The sequence below is a fragment of the Antechinus flavipes genome, chromosome 4 (genome assembly GCF_016432865.1).
Source record: "Antechinus flavipes isolate AdamAnt ecotype Samford, QLD, Australia chromosome 4, AdamAnt_v2, whole genome shotgun sequence".
Lineage (NCBI taxonomy): Eukaryota > Metazoa > Chordata > Mammalia > Dasyuromorphia > Dasyuridae > Antechinus > Antechinus flavipes.
This window is the reverse complement of record NC_067401.1, coordinates 65309018-65336736: the sequence shown is the minus strand read 5'-3', so window position 1 is coordinate 65336736 and position 27719 is coordinate 65309018. Positions and strand designations below refer to the sequence as shown.

Here is a 27719-nt window from a genome sequence, read left to right as displayed (position 1 = left end):
TTCATATACCACAATTTACTCAGCCATTCTCCAATTGATGAGCATCCATTCATTTTCCAGCTTCTAGCCACTACAAACAGGGCTGCCACAAACATTTTGGCACATACAGGTCCCTTTCCCTTTTTTAGTATCTCTTTGGGGTATAAGCCCAATAGAAACACTGCTGGATCAAAGGGTATGCACATTTTGATAACTTTTTGGGCATAATTCAAGATTGCTCTCCAGAATGGTTGGGTTCGTTCACAACTCCACCAACAATGCATCTGTGTCCCTGTTTTCCCGCATTCCCTCCAACATTCATAGTGATCATTACTTATTGGATACTCTGGTTCCCTTGATTAAAGGACACAGAGATCCATCTACAAAAAAGTATAATCAATGGTTAAAAGCTTTGGAAGGTAACTAGGTGGTAAAATGGATAGAGTGCAGAACCTGGAGTAAGAAGTCCTGAATTTGAATTTAGCCTTAAATACTTAGTAAGCCATGTAGCTCTGGGGAAGTCTTAACAAGTCTTCCTCAGTTTCCTCATCTGTAAAATAATAGCACCTATCCCAAAGATTGTTCTTTGCAAATAGCTTTGCAAAACTCAAATCATTATGAAAGTGCTGGCTATTATATGTACATATATATAACAACTATATTATATGAATATGTAACAATAAAACATAATTAGATATTCAAGATGAATAATACATAAAAATAGCCACTTGGAAAATAATGAAGATTTTGTATTAAAAACTGACAATAAACAATAGATAAGAGAATGGAATAATGTTAGTTAGCATTCATGTATCTGCTTTACATTTTGCCAAATGTTTAACAAATATATCATTTGTTCTTCAGAGAAATCCTTTGAAGCAAGTGCTATTATTATCCCCATTTTATAGATGAGGTAATGCTATCATCAGAGGTTAAGGGACTACATTCTATAATTCCCAAATGTTTGAAGTAAGATGCAAGACCAGATCTTCCTGACTCCAAGTTCTATACTCTCTCCATTCTGCTGTTTGATTATTTCTAGAGCTTTCTGTTTGTCTGCTTTGTGTACTAATATATTAAGGGAATTTAGTCATATATTTGCTAATCCATTTAAAATTAGTTTTGAGGAATAACAAAGAACTGGGGGATAAAGGAGATGACAAGAAGCAATTATATTATTTTTTCCAAAAGGGAAAACATATCTCGACTTCTTGCTAATTACAATCCTTTGATAAATGGCACTGGTTTTGGGAAAACATCATTGATGAAACAAATATAAACAGCTACAGGACAATAAAAGCATGAACAACACCTGAGGAGTCATCCTCTTTGAGAATCAGTCAAGCTAGATGAATGATACCACATTGTTAATTATAACGTTCTATACTGAAGTACAAAAGAATGCTGAGGAGGCTGACATCTGAACTGGCAGTGAGCACAGTGTCTCTCAAAAGTTTACTTGCAAATTTAGTTTAAACTTAAAGGTAAATGCCACAATACTATTAATAATGACTATGACAGTATCTAGTTTGCGGTGAGGGACAGGGAGAGAAGATAGTAAGATTTTATTTATCCAGTATCCTTGGATGATGGTTCTGCGTACCATATTTAACACAGGATGTTGGAATAAGTAAGGAGACCATGAGAGCAACAAACCATAAATCCTAGTGTTTGAGCCCTGGTGAAAGAATTGTGGTTGCTTAACCTGAATAACGGAGGCCTTTGCATTTGAAGGGCTATTTTTATTGACTAGATAATAAACTTATTCTGCTTGGTCCCAGAAAGCTGAGCTAGCAATAATGGGTTAAAATTGTATAGACTCATTGCAAGGAAAAACATACTAACAATTCCTCCTGAAGTGGAATGTGCTTCCTTGGAAGGTAATGAATTCCTCAACACTGATAGAAGTGACTTGAAGTAAAAGCTGGGTAAGTGCTTGTTAGGAATTTTGTAGTGATACTGTTTGGATTGAATGGCCTTAAATCCTGCCTTGAACACTTACTACATGACCCTGGACAAGTCAGCCTCAGTTTTATAATCTAAAAAATAGAGATAACAATAGTATGAGGTTTGGTGGAAGGATCAATGAGATGATGGATATAAAGTGTTTTCCAAATCTTAAAGCACTATATAATAGTTAGTTATAATCATTTGTATCTTCAGTGGATTTTCATGCAGCTAAATAAAGCTTCATGATTTGCATATGTTATTGTTTAATCATTTCTATCATACCCAAGTCTTTGTGACCCCATTTGGGGTTTTCTTGGCCAAGATGTTAGAGTAGTTTGTTGTTTCCTTCTCTTACTTTCTACAATTGAGGAAACTAAGGCAAACAGAATGAAATGACTTACTCAGGGTCAGACAGCTAGTATCTGAGGCCAGATTTGAACTCAGGAAGAGGAAGAATCTTCCTGATTCTAAGCCTGGTGCTTATCCACTGCACTATCTAGCTATCCACACCTTGCGTATAGTAGATGCTTAATATTTTTTCTTCTCCATTATAAAAAGAATGATTGTGGCTTGCCTATGAGTGAAGTGCATAGCCTATCCTGATTCAAGACCTTTCCAAACTCCATTTAATGTAGGAAGTTTTGGGGATCAGACTTTCCAGATCTTGCTTCTCTCCAGTTAACTCTTTAGCAATTACCCTTCTAAGAAGATCCACTTCAATTGGATTCAACTTACAAAGAAATTAGAACCAAACAATTCAAAGACAGAAAACAAAGTCCAGTTGCTTTCAATTAATTCTAAAAATGCCTTCAAATTTGGCATTTGTAAAGAGATCTGTGACCAGTTAGCTCGGCTGTTTAGAATATAGAGTCAATGTTTATATGCTCCCCAGTTAAATCAAATTCTCTTGAAGACAACAGCTCTTTTTCATTTTTGTCCTTCTATCCAAACCTCTGAGCACAGAGCTCAGTAGTAATTTCCTAATACTTTCAGGAATTCCTACTTTGGAAATTCCCTACACAGAATGCATATCAGTAATGAATGCAACATAGATCAATGCCCATGTCATACAGCTATGGTTATTTTGGGGGAGAGTGTGTGGAAAGGGATCAGAGGGAAGACTTGAGCCCAAGTTTCTCTAATTTTAACATGGAAACTGCATGCAGTGGAAAATGTTGAATTTGCAGTACTGGGATTTGAGTTCTACAAATCTGTGTGTCATTGATTTAATCACAATTTTTCTGAACCCTAGTTTTCTCACCTATAAAATGAGATGAGTCTAATTGGAGGATCCTTAAGTTTCCTTCCAGGTTTAGATCCATGATCCTCCATCCACTATCCCACATGGCCTCTTGTCTTGTACACAGTAAATACCTAATCAATGTTGAATTGAAATGGAAGAAGCTAAGTTGATCAGCCATTTCTGGTTCTCATAGATTTTGCTTAACTACTTCCCTTGTACCTGCATATGATAGATTACTAGTGATGCAGGGTGCAAGGATGGCTACCTCCATGCTAATGATATAAAGGACATTAAATCACACATTAGGCATGTGATATTTGTTCCCTAATAATATAAATGTAATGGAAGTTAGGTTGTTCAGTGGACAGAGTGCTGGGCCTGGAGTTAGGAAAATCTGAGTTCAAATTTGACCTCAGAAACTTACTAGCTGTGTGACATGCGCAAATCACTTAACTCTGCTTGCCTCAGTTTCCTCACTTATAAAAGGAACTGGAGAAGCAAATAGCAAAACATTTCAGTATCTTTGCCAAAAAAATCCCAAATGAAGCTATAGAGTTGGATATGAATAAAACAATTGAACAACAACAACAAAATTTAGTAAAGGGGAAATTAATTTCATTAATGTCAAGTTGGGGGATAGAGAATAAATCTGGGAGATACCATTTAAAGTTGAATTTTCTATTAGAAATAGAAAAGAATGGGACTATTTACAAATGCATGTGAAAAATATTAGAGTCCGGTGGGTCTTCTTTGTAGAGTTTCCAATTCGCATTCTTTTTCTTCTATTTTATTTGCTAGCCAGAACCAGAAAACTGTGCTATAATTTCTTTGGCTGCCATAATTTGGGAAAGGACCAATTTTAAAGAGATTGTATGAATCCTGCATTTGGGTTTAGCTGCTGTGTTTCTGTCATGAACATGTATATATGAAGCAGCTAAGTATTAAATTCTTTTTGTTTAATTAACACATTTACTATATGGCAAGGTTCAATTGTTCGAGTGGGAAGTCATTGGAAGGTGAAAATTTGATTTTATAAAGCATTAATAAAACATATATAAAAGTGTATGAGGTAAGGAAGAAAAGAAGGAAGGAAGGAAGGAAGGAAATTAAGAAAGAAGGAAGAAAGGAAGGAAGGAAGAAGAAAAAAAAGAAAAGTTTGGAAAGTTTGTGGTAAGATAAATCCTGAGAAGGTTTTGTGATGTCATCAGTTTAGGAGTTCAACTAGTCTGTAACTTAGGATATAAGAACTTGAGAGTAGCCTGAGGCATATGGAAATTATATAACTTTTCCAAGGTCATATAACTAGTAAATGTCCTAAGATAGATTTGAATCCAGGCATTTCTAACTTCAGGCACAGCAGTGCATGCACCACATGGACTGTGTTTGCATTCAGAAGACAAACAGATCTTCTCATACTTTCATCCAGTTTTACTCAGGAGGACTTCTGTGGCCCATCTCTATCTGACACAAAAATATGCTGATATTCATGTTACAATGTTAACTCCCTCTCGTTTTTATTTTACCCTTCATAGTTTTACCAGGACCAATGGCTATTTTTCAATTCAATAAGAGGAAATATGACTTAACCAGTACGTCTGATCCAAAGCAAAATGTACTTTGTGAGCTTTCAATCACTGGAAGAGGAAAATCTGGGAGGAACCTTAGAGCCCAACCTGTTCACTTTATAGATGAGAACAATGAAATAATGTGTGTAGGTCATATGGGTAGAGAGTATGGGAATTGAAATTTTAACCCAAGTCTTCTCTTTCCAGTCAAATTCTCTTCTCAGTATCCTCCCTTTCCTTCCTCATCTCTGTCTGTCTGTCTGTGTGTATCTCTGTGTTGCTGTCTCTTTGTCTCTCTCTCTCTCTCTCTCTCTCTCTCTCTCTCTCTCTCTCTCTCTCTCTCTCACACACACACACACACACACACACACACCCCTACTTCTTTCAATTTATCATCTTAAATGTATTCTTGATCACTTGTTACTTTATCTACTTAGCATCATTTTAGTCAGTGAGTATTGAACCCTGTATGAAGTCCATGTCCTCAAGAGAGGCAGTATTGTGCAATGAACAAAGCAATAGAGCTAGAGTTGGGAAGTTTGGGTTTGAATCCCCACTTTGCTCCTTATGGCTATGTGACTTTGGACAAGAAAGGCTTTTTTTCTAAGGCTTAATTTCTAATCTGTAAAATGGTCATAATTTCATTCTCTTCCTCAATCTCTGATCTGAACTAAGCACTAAATTTGGATCTTAGCACTGACATTTTACCTCGATAACATTGGGCAAGTCTTCTGCCTTCTCTGGGACTCAGTTTCCTCACCTGTTAAAAGGGAGGCAAAGATTTGTTCTCAAATAATGCTGAGGGTTCTTCCAGCTTTAGCTCTAAGATCCCATAAATTGTTGTTGTTTAGTTAATTAGTTGTGTCTGACTCTTCTTGTCCCATTTGGGGTTTTCTTTATAAAGATACCAGAATGATTTGCCATTTCCTTTTCTAATTCATTTTCAGATGAGGAAACTGAGGCAAACAGTTAAGTGACTTGCCCAGGCTAAATGTCTAAGTCTGGATTTGAACTTGTCTTCCTGACTCCAACTCCACAGTGTCCCATCCTACAAACTACAAAGCATTGTAGATGAATTATTAGTGTATGAATTTTTATGCCCTCTCCACATGTCTTACCAGCCTGAAATAATGGCCTTAATTTCATTCAATGGGAAATATGGTCATGAGTCGTGGTAACACATCTCTGACTCATATGCAAGCCTCAGGAAATTGAAATCATATATTTGTCTCCATTTTAGTTCACCTGGTCATATAGAAAAACAAAGTCTTTGTTTAAAGCAATGAAGATAATTGCAATTACAGTTACAAACATTAAAGGAGTGTGTGAAGCCTAAGTAAGATAAGAAGCAAATTAAAAACTGATAAAGAATGATATAAAGTTGTGTAAATTGTGTCAATTCTAAAAGACTCCTTTTGAGGTTTTCTTAGCAAAGATATTTAAAGTGGCTTGCCATTTCCTTCTCATTTTATAGATGAGGAAACTGAGGCTGTGTGACTTGCCTGGGCTGTGACTTGCCCAGAGTCACACAATAGCTAGTAAGTATCTGAGGAAAGATTTAAACTTATAAATTAGATGAGTCTTTATGACTTCAGACCTGGCATCCTATCCACTGAGTCACCTAGCTTCCCTCATAAGCAACAGCTTCCTAACAATGAAAGCTAGCTAATTGATAGAATGTAGCAAAGAGTTCCCCTTCATTGGGCTTTTTAAGTGAAGGCTGAATGGATTCTTTCTGTGCAGATAGTAGAAAAGATAGCTAGAAATCTTAACTAGAAAGAACTTTAAAAAATAGCTAATCCAATATCTTCATTTTGCAGATGAGTGCTCTATAGTCTAGAAAAGTTGAGTGATTGACCATTAGCACTGCTAATAATAGATGTCAAATGATGACTGTAGATTTCACTGACTTTGCACAGTACTTCCAGTTTCCTTTTGAGGTACAAGATAGACTAGATGGCTACTAAACTCTCTTCCAGTCAAAGATGACTGTAGATTTCACTGACTTTGCACAGTACTTCCAATTTCCTTTTGAGGTACAAGATAGACTAAACTCTCTTCCAGAATCCTTCAAGTACGTAACATCATGATTCTAACATCTAATACAAGGAGAAGAATTTCCCCAGACTTGTATACACAAATGCTACTTGTATTAGACCTACCTCAAAATTTAGGAACAGAGAATTTAGACCAAATGTGAAAAGGAGCTTCCTACATTTGAGTATTTACTCAAGGATTTCAATTGTGTTATTACTGTGGATGAAAATATTAGACATATGCTTTAAGAAAAATATTGTGGCATGGAGACTTATTTGCCAATATTTCATACATGAGCGCATGATACTGGTCAAATCGGAAAATGTTTCTCTCTAAAACTCCAACAAAAATGGCAGAAGAAGTAAATCAAATAAGCAAAAGTTTGAGGGGAAAATGTATGTGTTCCTGAAGGCATTACTAAAGGTAAATAGGCAGTTACCTGGGATACAATATGCAGGGCAATGTAACAAGGATACTTTTTGAATGTTATTTTTTTAAATTAAATGCACATATTTCTAATGCCAGGAAACAGTTCCTCTTAGCATATAAGTATTTCATTTGCTACTTGTTGTTTTGTGGGTTATAGGAAAGTCTACATTAGGTATCAATAGCAGTGTAGTACAAAGATAAAAGTTCTGAAGCTGTAGATAGGTAGACTTGAATTCAAATCCTATTCTGTTTCCATAAATATGTCACCTAACCTTTCTGAGACTCAATTTGTTTCTTTGTAAAATGGGAATAATCATACTTGTTATATATACCTCACAGAATTATGAGAATTTAAATAGATAATAAATTAAATTGGTATATCAATTGCCTTCTAATTTAAAATGTTGTAAGAGATAATGAACTAAATCAGTGTATCAATGTCTTCTATTTTACAGTGTTTTACATATGTAGTTTTCCAGTTAAGAAAGATGGCTTCATTTTCAAATCTTATCAGTGTTTCATCTTGATTTTGATTCTCCATATTGTGAGCTAGGTTCTAGCAAGTTGTTTAGGTATGTTTTTCTCCTACACATATGATGAGTGCTTAGGTATGTAAAATATATGTGGATATATGTATATTTATACTGTGTGTTTTGTTTTCAAATCTTTGGGTTAGCAAAAGAAAAAAAAACTGCAGATGATCTAGAACACAAAGATAAGTAATCCAGGTGATCTAAAATGCAAAGATAGGTAATTCTGGTTATTTAGAATGGATGATCTAGAATGCAAAGCCATGTATCATGGGTGTAATCTGGGTGATCTAGAATGCAAAAACATGTAATCTAGGTGTGACCCAAATGTGATCTGGGTGATCTAGAACTAAAAGATATGTAATCTGGGTGTAATCCAGGAGATGAAGCATGCAAAGACATTTAATCTGAGTGATTTATAATGCAAGGAGTAATTTGGGTGTGATCCTGGTGATCTAGAATGCAAAGCCATGTAATACGTGGGGGTTTGTGTGTGTAACCTAGAAGGCAAAAACTTGTAATCTGGGAATAACGCTGGTGATCTAGAATGCTAAGACATGGATTGTCTTTCAAGGCGCAATCCCTTTTTGGATTGCGCAAGCATTACTTTTGTATAAGGCTCTCCTCATGGATAGAGAGAATTAATATTCCATGATTGTGGGAGTGGGTGAACTTGGGAGAAAGTCTGACTTTTGACTTTGAGAAAGGAAACACATAATTTCCAATCTCTCTTCAGAGAGAGGTCCCTGGAGGAAGAGAAAGATGACATGTAGAAAAATCACACAGTAAGCTTTTTCTCAGAGTTTTTGTCTCTTTCCAAGAACCTCTCCTTGAAGAGATCTTGGTACCATAGGTACTATGTGTGTTGTCCCTTGAAAATGGAAGCCAATATAAGAAATGATGAGCAAGTGAATTTCAGGAAAAATTGGAAAGATTTATATGAACTGATGCAGAATGAAGGGAACAGATTCAGGAGAACATTGTACATAATAATAGCAACACTGTGCAATGATCAATTATGATAGACTTAGCTTTTCTCAGAAACACCAAGATCTAAGACAATTCTAAAAGACTCATGATGAAAACTGCTACCTACATCCAAAGAAAGACCTGGTGGAGTCTAAATGCAGATTGAAGAATGCTTTTTTCACTTTTTTTTTTGTAGTTTCTTTTTCCTGTTGTTCTGTTTTTTCTTTCATAACAATATTATTATGGAATTATGTTTTACATGACTGCACACATATAACATATCAAATTGCTTATTTTCTTAGGTAGGATGAAGGAAAAGAAAGGGGATAAAATTTTGGATCTTAAAATATTTTAAAAATGAATGCTAAAAATTATCTTTACATGCAATTGGAAAAAATTAAATAACATTAAAATACTGCATAGTATTTTTAAGAATGTGAAATTTAAGATTTATTTTACACATCAAAAAAAAAAGTAGAATCAGAATGCCAGGATCCCTTTTCTCCCAAGTTCTCTCCAGCTCACATAGGCATAGAGCAGCAAGTAGTTATTCTTTCCAGTAATTAGGAAAATCATGCAAATACCAGGATTATGTCCCAGGTTTTTATATCTAATTTTAAAGAATTTATTAGTAGGGGGGCTAAAATAACATCCTGTGTATTGCTTTTTAGGAAAAAAATTTTTGAAGCACTTAAAAATTTTTTTTCTTTGTATTTGCATTGCATGCAGGCATATGCTGGAGCCAAGTTCTTTGTCAAATTTTCAGTGTGAGCATTTAAACCCTAGGAATCATATAAATTAGTATCTGATTTGTGTTTTGTGGGTACCTTTTAAATACCTCAGAGAGGGGATATTCAGCAAAGGTTGGGCTACTTGACTAATAATGTTTCTTTCACCTCTGAGTTAAAAATTCTAAGATGACCAATATCATGTTGGAGAACTTTTCTTTTCAAAACAGTGTTCAATTTACAGCTCTCTCTCTAGAACAATGATACAAACTGGTGTGGAAATGAATTCATTACTTAAAACACAGTGGTTCCAAATAATAATCCATCAACAAGCTTTCCTCAATGGTCTACCATATGCCTGGCATTCTACTAGGGGCTGGGAACAAAAAGACAAAAAATGACACAATCCTTGACCTCAAGGAGCTTATATCAACCTTGTTCCAGAAAATATACCACCCCCTTCAACACATATTGCTGATGTCTTGGATGTCATTAGCAATTAAAAACATCCCCCAGAGCTATAATGAGGACTGGTGGCTCCTACCCTGTCCCTATGAAACTCCTGTGGGAACACCTCACTGAGAGTTAGCAGTTAATTAGAACCATGTCTTTTTTATGTCACTGTCAGATGTTATTGTCATATAAATTATGATAATAACAATGTATTATAACTTATGTAATGTAATTTACATAGGCTAAATCCCATTTTAACTTGGCAACTTTTGAAGGATGGCTAATTTTTCTATAGCACCACTTAAGAAGCTATCCTTAATCAAAGACATTGGCAGGAGGCTTTTAGCTTTGCTATTTTAAGACTGTTTTCCTTCTATGGAGCTGATTGGCAGGCTCAAACCTGGGATTGGGGGAGTAGCTTGGAAAAAAGGGAGTTGTCAGTTTTTTAGGTTCCACTGACATCTGGTGGTAAGGTAGGGCCATTCTTTTGATTCAGTTTAAGGCTTGAGTGAGGAAGGGAAAAAAGCTTTAATTTTTATAGAATCATAGATTTAGAAGCAGAAGGGATCTTGAAAGACATTATATACCCCCCTCATTTTATAGATGAAGATACTGGCCACTTAAAAAACATGTTATATACACTGTCTTTGTTGCAATAAAATCAAATATCAGTTCATTATAGTACATTAGAATCATCTTGAAAAACTGGGACCAACAAATCTATGCAGTTCAGTCTAGTTTTTTTATTCAGTTCAGTTTAACCCAGTCAGTGGCCACCTCTAATCCATAATACTTCTCCCATCCATCCATCTATCCATCCATCCATCCACCCCCTCATACAATTACCACTCTAGTTCAGGCCCTAATCAACCTTCAACTAGATGATATTGTAGTAGTCTCCTAAATGAGTTACCTATTTCCTATCTCTCCTCTCTCCAATCTTTATCTAGCTGCCAAATTAATATGACCAAAGCACAGGTCTGAGTTATCAGCCAATGCAGCTTTGAATATAGCATTGCCCAAAAGAAAGCACACAATTTCCTTGGCTTGACATCCAAAGCTTTTTTCAATCAGACACCAGATTATTTTTTTCAGGCATACTTTAAAGAAAGGAAATTTCCTCGTCAAGAAGCTCTCTTTTACTAATGAAATCATGGATCGAATCCCTGTCTCCTCACACACCAGACAACACTTAAATATTTGTTGTCTTGACTTAACTTGCATTTACTGTAAATGACGTTCTATCCCATTTTTCCATATTTCTTCTTTCCAAGCTTAGAATATTTTCCCTTCTCGCCTATATGTCAGAGAATTCCTGGCTCCTTTAAAGTCTCAGATCAAGTGCTACTTCCTACAAGAAGGCTACTCTCATCATAGGATAGGTAGTTTGTACAGTAGAAGGAATACTTGGAGCCAAAAAGACCCAAGTTCAAATCCTGACGCAAGTATTTGCTAGTTATGTGATACTAGACAATTCACAACTTCTGTTTGTTTATTTGCTAAAATGGGCCTTATCATTCAGGATTATTAGAAGGATTAAAGGAGAGAATTTTTTTTAAAAAATTTGAAAAACTTGAAGCACTATATTAATTTTGGCTATTATCATTACTATTAACTTCATAATTACTTTCCTTTCCTTTGTATATCTATTCCCAGTAGAATGTTAGCTTCTTGAACACAGGAACTTTATGTTTTCATCTTTGAATTCCCAGTACCTAGCACTGTACCGTGTATATAGCATGCCCTTAATAAATGCTTATTGAATTTAGTTGAATTTTAATCCTTTGTTCAAAATTGTTCTAGATTTTCCTTGGCTCCTGCAATTGTCAAGTGGAAAGCATACAGAATGATGGTAATTTCATGAAATAAAAATAAGCCTTTACATGATAATTCTCTTTCAGGAGACTTTTTTTTTTTTTATTAATTGCATCCTTATTACCATCCATAATCATGATCAATGAACTGGTACTTCATATAGTGGGAAGTAATATGATGCTATGGGAAGAACACTGAGTTTGGAATCAGAAAACTTGGGTTTGCTCTGTTGCCTGATACTCTGGTGACTATGAGCAGCTTACTCAATTTAGCTAGACCTCAGTTCCTTCAGCTATAAAATAAAAGGATCAAACTGGATCAGAAGTGTCAACATGGAAGTCTACAACACTACAATAGCCTGAACTAGATGAATTTGTAAATGGAAAATATTTAACAAAAATAAGTAAAAAATACAACAGAACATAGCTAATATGAATATGTGGTTTTCTAAGTCAGTAACTTAGAAATGTATAGATTTGTGGCTCTCGTTTCTATTTGAATTTGATACCACTGGACCAGAGTATTTTTGAGATCCCTTCCAGAACTCAATCTGTGACATAAAGATTTCACAAGGAAGGAGGAATTTTTGTATTTATTTACAAAGTCCTAGATCACAACATAGTGGAATATTTTTTCAAAACATATTGCTAGGGAGAATTGCGCCGCAATCAACTAAATTTAATTTGAAGAACTCCTAACAGAAGGGGACCAGAGAAGTACATGGCTATTTTCTCTATATAAATACACTTAAATATGTGTAGAGGCATACATCTTCTAACATGAAAGCATCCTGTGTCCCCTATAATTGGTGGATGTAGCTTCCTTAGGTTGCTAGTTGGAACAGGCTACATCTTTAAAACAAGTAAGACTGGTAAGGTTGCTCTCTTTCTTACTCGCTCTTGCTGTGTCCCCCAACAGCTTAAAGGCCATGAAGTGAACCTATAAAAGGAAAAGTACTTCCTATCCCTATTCTCCCTCTCTTTTACTTTGATATTGAGAAATGGGCCTGTAGGGTATTAGTTTCTGTTCTATTGTTTGTCCTCAATTTTAAACTGATGTTCTAACTCATAATAACCTTGGAGCCAGTATTTCAATGATGTATCCAATCAGCCTAATTGAGAAACCTAGAGAATTTAGGGTGTTTGGGACTTGGCCTGAGAAGGTTTTTGGAGTTATAAGTGGAACTGTACTCTATAGCAACCGAACTTTGTTTCTGAATCTAATCCTCCCTCTTTCCTTAGAGATTGAATTGGTACTGGGGAGAGAGATTAAGCCCCATATGTTGGAAAGAAATTTTGTATATTTGTGATCATATCTTTTGAAATAAATATTTCTTTGTAAAAAGTTAATTTAGTGTTAGTTGTTAAATAGAACTAGAGTACGTAAGACCATTCCCTACAATTGAAGAAATATCAGGGGAGAGGGCTAGAATAGCAGCAAGCTATTTAATTGCTGTCAGCAATTAAATCCAGTTTTTGGAATAACAATCATAAAAAGGAAAAGAATCAGAAAGAAAGAAATAGAGGAATATAAAGAGAAAAGACTAAAACTGTTAAAGTCCTTAGAAGGAAGAAAACTAAATTAAAATTTTTGAGAATTAGCAGATAAATCAACAGGGAACATTAAAAAAGAAGGGAAGATGATACCAAAAATATAAACAAATCCAAACATCTCTGAATAAATATTGCAGAAGAAGGGAAATTAAATCAATACCTGATGAATCAAAGGATATTATGGATTCCCAAGAAAGCATGAAATCACAGCAGAATGTTCCTGAATGATTCAAGAGAAAAATAAAAATCACAAAAGCAGAATTTATGCCTTACACAGCAGAAATAATTGGCAGAATAGAAAAGGGTGACTATGTGGTGGCTTTAACCTCTTCAAAGAAATTAAATCAAGAATAACTGATTAGGAATAAAAATATCCAAAAAGACATTCTCAAAGAGTAGAAGCAAATGGTAATAAAAGACTACATAATTTCTATATAGGCAAAACAAGTCAATCTCAAAGAGAGTACATGTGTAGACAATTTAATGGTTATCAATTTCCCAGAAGACAAGTCAAAAAAAATAATAAATCTGAACACCATAATGTAAAAAAGAATAAGAAACCTCTTCAGAATTTCTGAATCTGTAAACAGAGTGCCAATTGAAAAAATCCAAAAATGTCCTTGAGAACAAAATAATAAAAAATTTTTAAAACTCTATGCTGCAAACATAGTAAAAACATAAAAAAGAAACAGATGTTAAATGTAACAATTTTATTACAAATTCTAATTTGTGAGCAGGATACAGATCCTCAAGTATAAAGAAAAGGGAATTAGTAATACAGGGCAATTCTGCATTCACCAGAAACCATAAGAGAGAATGGAATAATGCAATTTAAAAAGCAAAGATCTTAATATGCCACTCAAGATGATATTCCTTATAAATGTTTATACTTGACTCTAATCATCAACAAAAAAAGGTGAATGTTCAATAAAATGAAGCCACTTAAAGTATTCCTACAAAAAAGAAAAAAAATGTGAGTTGATTATTTAGTTTACAAACTTATAGTTACCAAGTAAAATACAAATAATTATAATATAATTACAATACAAATACAAATACAAGTAAATTACTTCAGAAAAAAGAGAGAAAAGCTGGAAAGAGAAAAACACCTATAGCGTTAAAAAAAAAAAAAAAAAAAAAAACCAGTAACAACAGCAAAGTAACAACAGAAGAACCATTAAGAAATTTCTTTATAAAAATACACAAAGAGACAAGGATGAAAGCAGAATTTAAATAGAAATGATGGAGGAACAAGTCTGAACTAAACCTCAGAATACTCTGCCTACAGATAAATCAATTTTTTTTTTTTTTGTGGAATTAAACTTCAGAATGGGAGGTCATATGAAAAAGGAGAGAGGAAAAAGAACATAGGAAAATGTCCCATGTAAAGTGAGATATATTGAGTAATGGAAGACAGAAATCTGGCAATGAGTACAATTTGCAGGTATTGATAATACAGAACACTAGCTCTGAGACAGAATTGTATACAAATGCAGGGAATCAAAGCTTGGGAACCCAGCCAGCAAAACAGCAAGAGGTAGGTAGGAATATAATAGGAGAGTCAACTGACAGAAAAGCTTCAGGTGTCCCGGTTGAAAATACTCTTTCAAGAGAAAGGCTGAAACTCACTGGAATTCTGCTTCTAGCCTTCAAGAGCAGTCTATAGCTAGAAAAAGGTAAAACCTCTAAGAACTTCTGGTTTCTCTCCACTGCCATCTTCTGTTTGATAGAGAAACAGAAGGTAAAAGAAAGGATTTACAGTTTGCTTGCAGAAACAAATTAGATAAACCAAGATCTAGTGGAATAAAGACTTAGCTGAGCTTGTCTACATTGGCTACCAAAGAGCCTGCCAAAAGAGCTCTTATTGAAGGGAACTGTTTATTATAATTACTTAGTTTATTATAATTATCAGGCTAACATTTCCTAGGCATGTTTTTATGGGTGATTGGGAATTAAACAGAGCTTGTCACTTCTTCATCCATCAGACAATAGAAGATAATGTTTTCTTAGCACATGTTGTTCTTTCTCTTACACTCCAATGATAGATTTCTGTCTGTGGCCACTCTCTCCTCAGATATTAACCTCACAGAGGTTAATGGGTTAACTGGGATGTTTTGATTGTTCTTGTTTTTTCCTTATCACTGAGCAAATATTTTATGTTTAAGAGTTAATGATGCCATGTCCTGGGATGACCAGCTATAAACGACTTTGCTATTCTCAGCAGTACAATGATCCACAACTACCCTGAAGGCCTTATTCTATCCAGACCCAGAGAAGAAACTGATTGTGTCTAAATAGAGACTGAAGCATACACACCCTCTCTTTTTTTTAAATTTATTTTTCTTTTTTTTTCCATTTCAAAATTTTATTATATCAAAAATACATACAACCAAACCTAAAACACAAACCAACCCAAAGATACAAGAAGATAATAATCGTTCTTGTCTAACCCAGAAAAAAAATTCAAAAACATTTACAAAAAAGCAAAAGAAATAGAAATGCCAGCTTCAAAAATATTTATTTAAAAAATAAGGCATTGACTCTACAAAACAAACAAACAAACAAACAAAAACCCAGATAATACAAGTAAAAAGGTTTAGGGATGAGAAAGGAAGGTCAAAAGGAAGTGATTGACCTGTCCTGTACCTTGTCTGCTTGCTCTTATCAAAACCTGGGCCTTGATTAATTAGTCATATGAGGCAGGGGGGGGGGGGGTAGAGCTGGGACTCTAACCCAGGTTAGGGATTAAAAGGCAGAAGGGAGGAGAAATGGAGTTATCCCGGAATTCCCTGTCTCTAAAGTGAATTGAGGTACCTGAAGGGAAATGAGGAGAAAAAAAGATTCCCTGGCTCCAGGTCTATGTGGGGATAAATAGTAAGAAACAAAGTCTGGTGAGCAAGGAAGGAATGAACAAATCTCAGAAAGCTTTGGAGGATCCAAATTTCACGGACCCACCATCTCTAACCCTAGAGATATTGTTGTAGAGGTTAAATTAGCTTTATTACAAAAAGGATCAAAGTCATTACTATGACACAAATGGAAAACCATCTACCAGTGGTTCAGTTTATCTGTCCCAAGAGGGACTTAATTTCCATTGCCTGTCAGTTGGAGGCACTCCTTTCTTTCCAAGAGAAGGAGACGAAAAGAGATAAGAGTCATCAGATAGGCTTTTCTAGCTCTCTCTAAGCTGACTTCCATCCTCCCTCATAAAAGTCCTCAGTAGCTCTACATTAGTGGTAAGTCTTATCTTTGGAAATAAGTCCTGAAGAAAGGGAGAGGAAGTAGTTTGGATCTGATTTACAGGAGAAGAAGGGAGTCCTAGAGGATTCCTTGGAGAGAAAGTGGGAGCTAGAGGGTAGGAGGAGATAAGATGGAATTGGCCCTCCCTTTAGGATCTTTCGGAGCTCTACTCTACAGACTGAGTATCTGAGATTGTAGAATGAGATCCCCAGTGAGAAGTGGGTAGCTCCAGTAGGGAGGAAAAGTTGTCCTAAGGGATAAAAATGGGAAAATTTCTAGAGTGGAAGATGACTAAAGAAGCTGGCCCAGCCCTAATTGGAGTCCTGGTTAGTCATCCCCTCCCTAGGGAGACCCTTCCAGGGAAGAGAGAGTGTAATTCCGCAAAAATGGCAGTTAGAGTTGGAGGGGGGAATGTGAGGGGTCTCAGGGTCAGAGAAGGGTAAATACTAGTGATAACTACCAAACATTTTCTTCCTGCTAAGAGCAGCCCAAAGGTGAGAGATGCTGCTTATCCCTGTGGGTAGGAACAGCCACCTGTGGCTTCAGAAAGCTTTGGCACTAAAATGGGGGCTTATAATCTCAGTCTTTCCAAGTCTGTTCCACAGTCTGGGGAGTGTTTGAATGCCGTGGGTGTGTAAGGTGAGGGAGAGGGAGGGGAAGGAGAGACAGTGCTCATCCTTTGGTGGTCCTTAACTGGATATAGAATTTGGCAAGGAGCTACAAGCTCCACAAGCTGTGTGGGAAAACACCTGTCTCCTTGTCCTGAGATGTCCACAACATCCTGCAGAGGCTCATAGCCTCTGGCCATCAACCCCCTTCCTTTGGAGACCTCTGGTTTCTGTCTGAAATGATTTCTCTGTCCCTTTGGCTAAGAAAGGGAAGAGAGAGGGCAGAACCCGCCTTGACATCACTCCAGGGGTTTCCCTAAGGAGAATATCCCTGGGTAGCCCTGGCTCCTGAAGGTCTGGGGTTTGTGCAGGAGGTGGCTGGGACTGCACTTCTTTCCCTGGATCAGCAGCTCCAGTGAATAGTGTTCTTGCCTAGACTCTAGTGGCTGGAGGCTGTTTCTTTGGGTATAAATGATCGTGTCCTTTCCCCATTTCCCTCCCCTACCTCTCTGACTCCCCGAGAGAAGTTCTGGGGTGAGGCGAAGAAGGTGGAGTAAAGCGGGGATGGAAGGGAATCAAAGATCAGAGAAGTTCAGAGAAGAGCTGCTCAGAGTCGGGGAGGGATCCGGGAACTCCAGCCCATCGGGGTCACTGCTTTTGTAGATGGACTCCCTCTGCTCTTTCATGTCATTGGCTCTCCTCCATCTGGGGATACACGACCACCCACAACTTCTGGCTCACCAAGGTCAAGGATGCTACGAAGTCTCTGGAACACCAGGATTTGTGTTGCCAGTACACACCAGGAAAGTAAACAGGGACGCCTGTCATCATGATAGCCAGGCCAAGGCTACAAACCACAGGCTGAAGGCCCAGAATGGGAGGTAAATGACAGGGAGCAGCGAGCTTATCTTGATAGGATGGATGATATCAGGTTGCTTCCAGCGTAGGACAATTTGTCTGGCTACTAGGACACCATAGAATAAGTAATTGAAGAAGCCAACATATTTGATGAGTGTGTATCAGTAAGGAATCAGTAGGACAGAGCAGGCCCAGCATCTGGGCCAGAATCAGACTCACTCAGGCCAGTAGAGCTCTTTTTAGCATTGTTTCGGTGCCGGACTTTTTCTGCCATTGTTTTTGGAAAAGAAAAAAAAAAAAAATCACTGAAATTCTCTACCCCTCTGCCTACTTATCTATAAGTCTGTATTTCTTCCTAAGCCTTTCAAATAAAAAATGTCCTTTTCCTAAATTAATGATTTCTTCTTGGCTTTTAAAAAAAGACACATGCAGATAAAAAGAAAATCTCAAATCTGTATTAATATAATTAAGATACTTTCCTGACGCTCAAGGTTGCCACCAAAGAAAGTGGTTTAAAAAAGAAAAATACACCTGTGTAGAAAAATAGACCTATAGCAGCTACTCCCTGGAGAATTCAAAGTGAAGGGATGCAGATCTCCTGAACTAGAGCTGAGCTCTGCTCAGTTTAGGCAGCTATTTCATTTAAATGCACCAAAACAAACAAACAAACAAACAAAACAGTTTGGATTTCCCTTCAGCTCTCTGAGACAAAAATGTAGAAGACTTTTAGCTCAGCTTGGTTCTTTAATTTCTTTTGCAGTGAAGGAAAAAGTATTTTTTTCCCTCATTGACTGAGTCTTGGGGGAAAAAAAAAGACAATCCTCAGATATAATATTCTTCTCTAAAATATAATATTCTCTTTAAAATGTAATGTTTTCAGTAGCCCCAATGCTTTATAAACTATTTGAAAAGATAGGGAATGAAGGAGTCCTACCAAATTCCTTTTATAACACAGACATGGTACTGATACCTAAACCAGGTAGATTGAAAACAGAGAAAGAAAATTATAGACCAATTTCCCTAATGAATATTGATGCTAAAATCTTAAATAAAATATTAGCAAAAAGACTACAGAAAATCATTCCCAGAATAATACACCACGATCAAGTAGGATTTATACCAGGAATGCAGGGCTGGTTCAATATTAGGAAAACTATCAGTATAATTGGCCATATTAACAACCAAATTAACAAAAACCATACAATCATCTCAATAGATGAAGAAAAAGCATTTGATAAAATCCAACATCCATTCCTACTAAAAACTCTTGAGAGTATAGGAATAAATGGACTTTTCCTTAAAATAATCAGTAGCATCTATTTAAAACCAGCAATAAGTATCATATGTAACGGGGACAAACTGCAATCATTCCCAATAAGATCAGGAGTGAAACGAGGTTGCCCACTATCACTGTTACTATTTAATATTGTATTAGAAATGCTAGCTTTGGCAATAACAGTTGAGAAAGAGATTAAAGGAATAAGAATAAGCAAAGAGGAAACCAAATTATCACTCTTTGCTGATGATATGATGGTATACTTAGAGAACCCCAGAGACGTTACTAAAAAGTTATTTAGAAACAATCCACACCTTTAGCAAAGTTGCAGGATACAAAATAAACCCACATAAGTCATCAGCATTCTTACATATCACTAACAAAACCCAACAGTTAGAGTTACAAAGAGAAATTCCATTTAAAGTAACTACTGATTATATAAAATATTTAGGACTCTATCTGCCAAGGGAAAATGAGAAACTTTATGAGCAAAATACAAAACACTTTCCACACAAATTAAGTCTGATCTAACCAACTGGAAAAATATTAAATGCTCTTGGATTGGGCGAGCAAATATAATAAAGATGACAATACTACCTAACCTAATCTATTTATTTAGCGCTATGCCAATCAGACTCCCAAAAAACTATTTTGATGACCTAGAAAAATAACAACAAAATTTATATGAAAAAACAAAAGATCAAGAATTTCAAGGGAATTAATGAAAAAAAAAAATCAAATGAAGGTGGCCTAGCTGCACCAGATCTAAAATTATATTATAAAGCAGCGGTTACAAAAACCATCTGGTATTGGCTAAGAAATAGATTAGTTGATCAATGGAATAGGTTAGGTTCAAAGGACTAAACAGTCAATAACTTTAATAATCTAGTGTTTGACAAACCCAAAGACCCCAGTTTTTGGGATAAGAACGCATTATTTGACAAAAATTGCTGGGAAAATTGGAAATTAGTAGGGCAGAAACTAGGCATTGACTCACACTTAACACCATGAACATCATGGGTTCATGATCTAAGCATAAAGAATGAAGTTATAAATAAATTGGAAAAGCATAGGATAGTTTACCTCTCAGACCTGTGGAAGAGGAAGGAATTTATGACCAAAGAAGAACTAGAGATTATTGACCACAAAATAGAAAATTTTGATTATATCAAATTGAAAAGTTTTTGTACAAACAAAACTAATGCAGACAAGATTAGAAGGGAAACAGTACATTGGGAAAACATTTTTACAGTCAAAGATTCTGATAAAGGCCTCATTTCCAAAATATATAGAGAATTGACTCTAATTTATAAGAAATCAAGCCATTCTCCAATTGATAAATGGTCAAAGGATATTAAGACAATTCTCAGATGAAGAAATTAAAACTATTTATAGTCATATGAAAATATGCTCCAAATCATTATTAATCAGAGAAATGCAAATTAAGATAACTCTGAGACTACGCATCTGTCAGATTGGCTAGAATGGCAGGGAAAGATAATGTGGAATGTTGGAGGGGATGTGGGAAAACAGGGACACTGACACATTGTTGATGGAATTGTGAACACATCCAGCCATTCTGGAGAGCAATTTGGAACTATGCTTAAAAAGTTATCAAACTGTGCATATCCTTTGATCCAGCAGTGTTACTACTGGGCTTATATCCCAAAGAGATACTAAAGAAAGGAAAGGGACCTATATGTGCCAAAATGTTTATGGCAGCCCTGTTTGTAGTGGCTAGAAGCTGGAAAATGAATGGAAGCCCATCAATTGGGGAATGGTTGAGTAAATTGTGGTATATGAATGTGATGGAATATTATTGTTCTGTAAGGAATGACCAGCAGGATGAATACAGAGAGGACTGGCGAGACTTATATGAACTGATGCTAAGTGAAATGAGCAGAACCAGGAGATCATTATATACCTCAACAACGATACTGTTTGAGGATGTATTCTGATGGAAGTGGATTTCTTCGACAAAGAGAGCTAATTCAACTTCAAGTGATCAAAGATGGACAGAAGCAGCTACACCCAAAGAAAGAACACTGGGAAATGAATATAAACTGCTTGCATTTTTGTTTTTCTTCCCGGGTTATTTTTACCTTCTGAATCCAATTCTCCCTGTGCAACAAGAGAATTGTTAGGTTCTGCAAACATATATTGTATCTAGGAGATACTGTAACCTATTTAACATATATAGGACTGCTTGCCATCTGGGGGAGGGGGTGGAGGGAGGGAGGGGAAAAAGCGGAACAGAAGTGAGTGCAAGGGACAATGCTGTAAAATATTACCCTGGCATGGATTCTGTCAATAAAAAGTTATTTAAAAAAAAAAGTAATGTTCTCTTGTTGGTGTTTTCTTGGGGTCTTTGGAGGCAGTCTTCCTTTCAGTTCAGTAATCACCCCAAATGCAGCCAGGGGTTAAAGTCCAAATTCTTTATTGTCTCCTTCAAAGTCTTGTCTCCTTCACTTGGGGCTCAGTTAGTTTTTCTGGAGGCCTTCTGGATCTTGGTTTCAGTGAAGAAGTGAAGGACAGCCTGCCTTTTCTGGCTTCTGAATCTCCCCAATTGAATCCTGGCTGAGGCTCCAAGAGCTTCTAGTGCGCTTGTCCTTTCTGGCCCTGGGAGCTTCTTGCTTATATGCTGTACACCAATCATTATATCACCAGGAAACCATTATTTGTTGTAGGATTAAATTAATGCTAAACTAGATTAAATCAATTCCACTTAGTATCTTGTTTCAAGTTCTGGCCTATAACATCTCCTTGTAAGATTAAATTGCTCATACTGAACCATGCTAAATTAAATAACTATTGTCTCTATCAATTCTACTGACTTAGCACCTTGTTTCAAATTTTGGCCCATAACATTCAGGTACTTTTTTCTTTCAGAAAAACAGCAGACACAGCCAGTTTGCTCTAGATTTTGTACCACAGGGTGTGGATTTTCCTTTCCCCTCCCCTTTCCTTCTCCAGCTTTCAGATTTCCCCCAGTGTTCACATTTATTCTTATAGGCTAGTCTCTTGTCTCCCTGTCCTTAGTCTTTTCTCCTTCTTTTATCTTTTATAGCTGCTGTGTAGAATATAATGGAAATGGGTATGTGAGTAGCTCTGTCACCACAAGCCTGAGCAAAATAGGGAGGGCTATAGACAAGGAAGGAAGAAAGGAAGGAAGGAAGGAAGAAAGAAAGGAAGGAAGAAAGGAAGGAAGAAAGGAAAGGCGGGAGGAAGAAAGGAAAGATGGGAGGAAAGGAGGAAGGAAGAAAAGAAGAAAGGAGGGAAAGAGGGAAGGAAAGAGCTTCTTCATGTGTGTAACTTTATTTTTCTTGAGGTTTTTTTATTTTTAGGGTGGGGGAGATGTTTCCTTTCATGTTTCATGTTTCATGATGGAAATGTTTTACATAACTTCACATGTGGTTTCTTAATAGGGTCTAGGAATGGGGATAAATGCAGAGAATCTAGAACTCAAAAGTTTTAAAAACAAATGTAAAAAAATTGTTTTAAATGTAACAGGAAATATTAAATACAATTTTTAAAAGAGTTAATAATGCCTTCATTATTATTGACTAATTTTCTATTGTTAGAAATCATAGCAGTATAGATTCAGGAGCTACAGTGGTAAGTAGAAAGAACATATTTCCTATTCGAATGGGCTTATTTCCAGTACCCTGAGAGAATCTGAGTTATAATTGCATCGTAGTGATTCTTTCTTGGGAATACAGCTTTGTCAATATGACAAGTTGGCCCAGAGAGAGGGGGTACATATCTCATATAAAGAATTGTAATGTGGGTTATATAGGTGGGAGATAAGTTGTGGCAAAGGATCATGCTTTCTCACTGGACACTGGGACTCATGATAAAATCTAAAGCCAGTCTACCTTACTCATTGTTGTTTTTGTTTTTAAAAGAGGTGACAAGAAACCAGGAAAATCACTTTCACTGATATTTTAACCCAATTACATAAGTTGGGCTAAACTTAATAACTTATAAACACATTTTTCATTTTTACACTTTAAGAATGTTATAAAAGCACTATTTACTTGAAGCTAGTACAGTGTTAGGAAGTATTCTGAGTAAGGGAGGAAATAGCAGTCTTTAGAAAATGTTACAACAGGCTGGAGCAGTAGCACAAACCACCTGCTTCTCTGGAGGCTGAGGCTTCAACAGGACTAAGGCTATTTATATGTCCAAATTAAGTCCAGAATTAATATAGTAAGTTCCTAGTTGTGGGAGGGCAGGGGAGGGGGGGGGGGGGAACCAGGCTGTGTAAGTGGGAGGTGAATTGGCCCAGGCCAGAAAATAGGGCAGGTCAAAGCTGCTATGCAGAATATAATGGAAATGGGCATGTAAGTAGCCCTGGTACTATAAATTTGGACAAAATAGGGAGGGCTAGATGAAGAAAGGAAGGAAGGAAGGAGGGAAGGAAGGAGGGTAGGAGGGAGGAAGAAAGAAAGAAAGGAAGGAGGGAGGGAGGAAAATGGAAGGAAAGAAGAAAGGAGGGAGGGAAAGAAGGAAAGAGAGAAGGAAGGGAAAGAGGTAAGGAGGGAGAGAGAGAAGGAAGGAGGAAGGAAGGAAGGAAGGAGGGAAAGAGGGAGAGAGGAAAGGAAGTATGGAGGGAGAAAAAGAGAGGAGGAAGGGAAGGGGGGAGAGAGGGAGGAAAGAAGAGAGGGATGGAAGGAAGGAGGGTGGAAGGGAAGGAGAGAGGGAGGGAGAAAGAAAGAAAAAGACAAGAGAAAGATAAATATTTTACTAGTACCCAGGTACAGGTGGATGTACTCAGAGTGCCAACAACCATACATCTCCTATTATCCTCAGGGATAAAAATTAGGTGATCTAGAGGGAAAAAGTACAGATGCTTTTTTCCCCCCCTGCATTTGCTAAGTATATTAAAGCATCATTTTAAAAATCATGACTTCATCATGCTACACAGGGAAGATAAAATCTTTATTTATTTATTTGCCAATAGAACTCCATCCTTCCCACCTCCTTTTTCAGCCTCCAACACTACCATCCCCAAAGGTAAATCACACTTTGTTTTGGCAAATAAATTATTAATTTCACATTTTAAAAATAAGGTTCAGAATCCTATTAGAAATCACACGTGAGAAGCCACAAAAAGACAGAGCACACAGTTGCAGAGATCAGTGTGGCTGGGCCATCAGCCATGAGTATTTTAATATTATTTATCATACGGAGCAATCAAAAAAAATCCATTTATGTCACGCCAGCAAAACAGAAAGTCTTGGACAAAGGTTGTCAATGAACAAGAGTAAAGTACAAGACACCTATGTGGAAGACATTATAATACAGAGAATGAACCAAAAGGGAGCAATCTTGATAATACAAAAGTGAGTTGTTGCAAACTCACTGTACTTATATCCTCTGGATTTATGATTTAGTCCTAATTCTTCTGTGACTATGTTAATTAGATTTTTCTTCAGAAGGAAGACTCTTTTGTTGCCTATAAACAGAAATAAAAATGCTAGGAATATACCAAACAGTCTCAGAATTCAAATCCAATGGACTTTGTGCAACAGATGCAATAGATGAGAACTCATGAGATAATTGATGTGCAGTGAGATAGGGTTTTTTTTTTTAACTTGTTCATTAGAATTCTATAAGGGTACCTCCACCAGACCCTGATAATAATAATAATAATAACTCACATTTACAGAACACTTCAAATTTTACAAAGTGCTTGACATATATTATCTCATCAAATCCCTGTTTTAACATTCTTCTAAAACAGAACTGGTTTGTACGCATTTCTTAAATGACAATGCAAACCTGATGCAAAGTATACAATGAATGAGTGTACATTCTTAAGGTCAGCTTAAATGACAAAACATCCTGAATCTCGATATGCCTTTCGACTTTCAGCTGCATATAAATCATATGCATAGAAGCTGCATTTTCTGTGATCCATGCAATAGATATTCAGAAAAATGAAGTTAGCAACCAGTCATTCTTTAGCTACTAGACAAACACCAAAGTCATGAGAGACCCAGTGGTGAAAATGAAAGCAGGGATGACTGCAGTCATATCCTGGCCTGCAGTATAAGCCCAGACAGAGTGGCTGGGCTGGCCCCCAGTGGACTCAGCAGCTGCCTTCAGTTTCCTTCCCTTTGTATGAAATGTGAGGTTGATATTATGCTTTCCTCCATGCTTTTATCATTCCCAGCCATAGGACTGGACTTCCTTTTCATGAATCCGACTGGCATTTGAGGCTTGAGATGGAGACAAGCGGCTTTAAATTGAGAAAACTGAGAGAAATGGGTTTCAGACATTGGAACCACCTGCTATAGTCCTTAAGGCAAATGCCACGAATCAGAAAAGAAGGAAAACAGTCTCAAAATGTAAACAGTAATGTCACAAACCAAGGACGTTATGCACCTGGATAAAAATCCCTTAACACGAGCCACATCCCTACTTCTGAAGCAAAGAGGGATTTCCTAACCTAGACCTCCTATGTCACAGTAGCAACCATCGCTGGACTTCAGAGGGGATAACAGTCTGTAATGTAGCTATAAAAACTTAACACTGACAAGCTACTCAAATTCCCAAGCAGTTCGAGGATGGTTATTTATTTATTTACTTATTTTACATTTTGCTTTTGTGGTTGGCATAGTATGGGAAACCAAACTGGGAAATCATGATGTTGGAGTATTTTAAGGGCATACTGTCATAGATCTTCACCAGCTTATTTATACAATAAGACCTCTGCAAGAAGTGATCTGCCCGGTGCCACATTCCAGAATAGCCACTGCTGGTCTCTTTTTCTAAATTACCCATTTCCACAGGCTTGACAAATACCCCCGAAGTTTTCCCGATCTGTTTGGCGACCATAAAATTCATGGCAATGTCATCACAATTTTGGGTCTCATCTATCAGCGCGTGGACAGTAGCTGGCTGTTTCTGGAAGTGTTCGAGGTATTTGCGGTTGAAGAATGATGCTCCGATCAGCACCATGGAGTACTGGTCTCCGTTTCCAAATCCTGGTATTTGCAGCTCAAACCCACCATAACTATAAACTCCTGAAGCAGTGGGAACGTGCTTTCTAGGGACAAATCCTACAATCTGATCAGGAAATTGCTGCAAGGAGAAGGGGAAAGGTAACACAGTTAGAGCAGCAGCAATTTAAAACAAACACGCTGAAAAGTCTGTGAGATTTGCCAGAGGGAATTAAGTTGGCATGTCACCTTTGTTCTATTCCTGACATCATTTGTTCTCACTTCCTGTCTAACTCTGGACAAGTCACTTTATTTCTATTTGCTAGGATCACTCTGCAGGTCAAATTGTACTGCAGCACAAAGATCTTGTATAAGAATGCCTCTGCAGATGACCCACTTAATGCAAACATTATCTACGTGCTACCACAAAATCCTGGTTTAAGAGAAAACTGCAGTCATTCCCTTGGAGTTTCCTTAAGAAAAAGAAAAGAAATAAACTGACCCTGTGCCTTTAAAATGAAGTTGTAGATACTTGCTTTCTCTACTTAGGATATAACATTTATATAATGATATAATGATATAATATAAGGATATAATGAAGTTTGATGATGTAACTTTTAAAATGCTTTGAGAGTAAAAGAAATAAATATAAATTTATCAAAACTTTGGTATGATTTTATTGTTTTGCTGCAGTTTTGGTCTCTATATTCTTGGCATTTAGAAATCAATCAAAAAAGTTATTAAGGGTGTACTATGTATCAGAAATTTAGAAATCAATCAATCAAAAAACAGTTATTAAGGGTCTGCTATGTCCCAGAAATTTAGAAATCAATCAAAAAACAGTTATTAAGGGTCTACTATGTACCAGAAATTTAGAAATCAATCAATCAAAAAACAGTTATTAAGGGTCTACTATGTACCAGAAATTTGGAAATCAATCAAAAACAGTTATTAAGGGTCTACTGTATACCAAAAATTATGGTAGGCAATGGAGGATATAAAAACAAAAATGAAATCATTCCTGCCCTCAGGGTGTTTATATTCATTGCAGGTGACTACTTATACATTAAAGATATATATGGAATGGGCACAAGGTGATTTTGTGGATATGACACTAACAACTGGGGTGGGGAATAGTGATCAAAGACCTGATGTAGAAGGTAGCATTTGAATTGAGACTTGAAGATATTAAGTACTCTAAGAGGTGAGGAGGGAGTATATTTCTGGCATGAGGAATATCTAGTGCAAAGGTGTGGAGATAGAAAAAGGAGTGCTATGTATGGGGAAACATAAAAAGAAGTTATACTGGACTAGAAAATATGTGAAGAGAAAAGGTGGACATACTCTTTGACCCAGTGACACTGGGCTCCTGGCTGCTCCATGAAGAAGTCTCTCGCCTTTGGGCCTTTTCTCTGACTGTCCTTCCCCCTCCTCTCTGACTACTGCTGCTCTGGTCAGTAGCTCAACTAAAATTCTAAGTTCTACCAGAAGTTCTGTGTTTTCCCTCTTAATTATTTCCTATTTATCTTATATAATATC

The 27719-nt window shown here is 36.6% G+C and overlaps 1 protein-coding gene across 1 annotated transcript in view; it reads right to left on the bottom strand.

Annotated features, from left to right (window-relative positions):
* Positions 1 to 24371: 24371 nt before the first annotated feature.
* The window catches only part of EXTL2 (exostosin like glycosyltransferase 2), a 28421-nt gene continuing 25073 nt past the window's right edge, over positions 24372 to 27719 (bottom strand). The window contains exon 5 of the mRNA XM_051993234.1: positions 24372 to 26322. Coding sequence (XP_051849194.1) covers positions 25831 to 26322 — 492 coding nt within the window. The 3' untranslated portion in view covers positions 24372 to 25830. The remainder of the gene's footprint in view (positions 26323 to 27719) is intronic.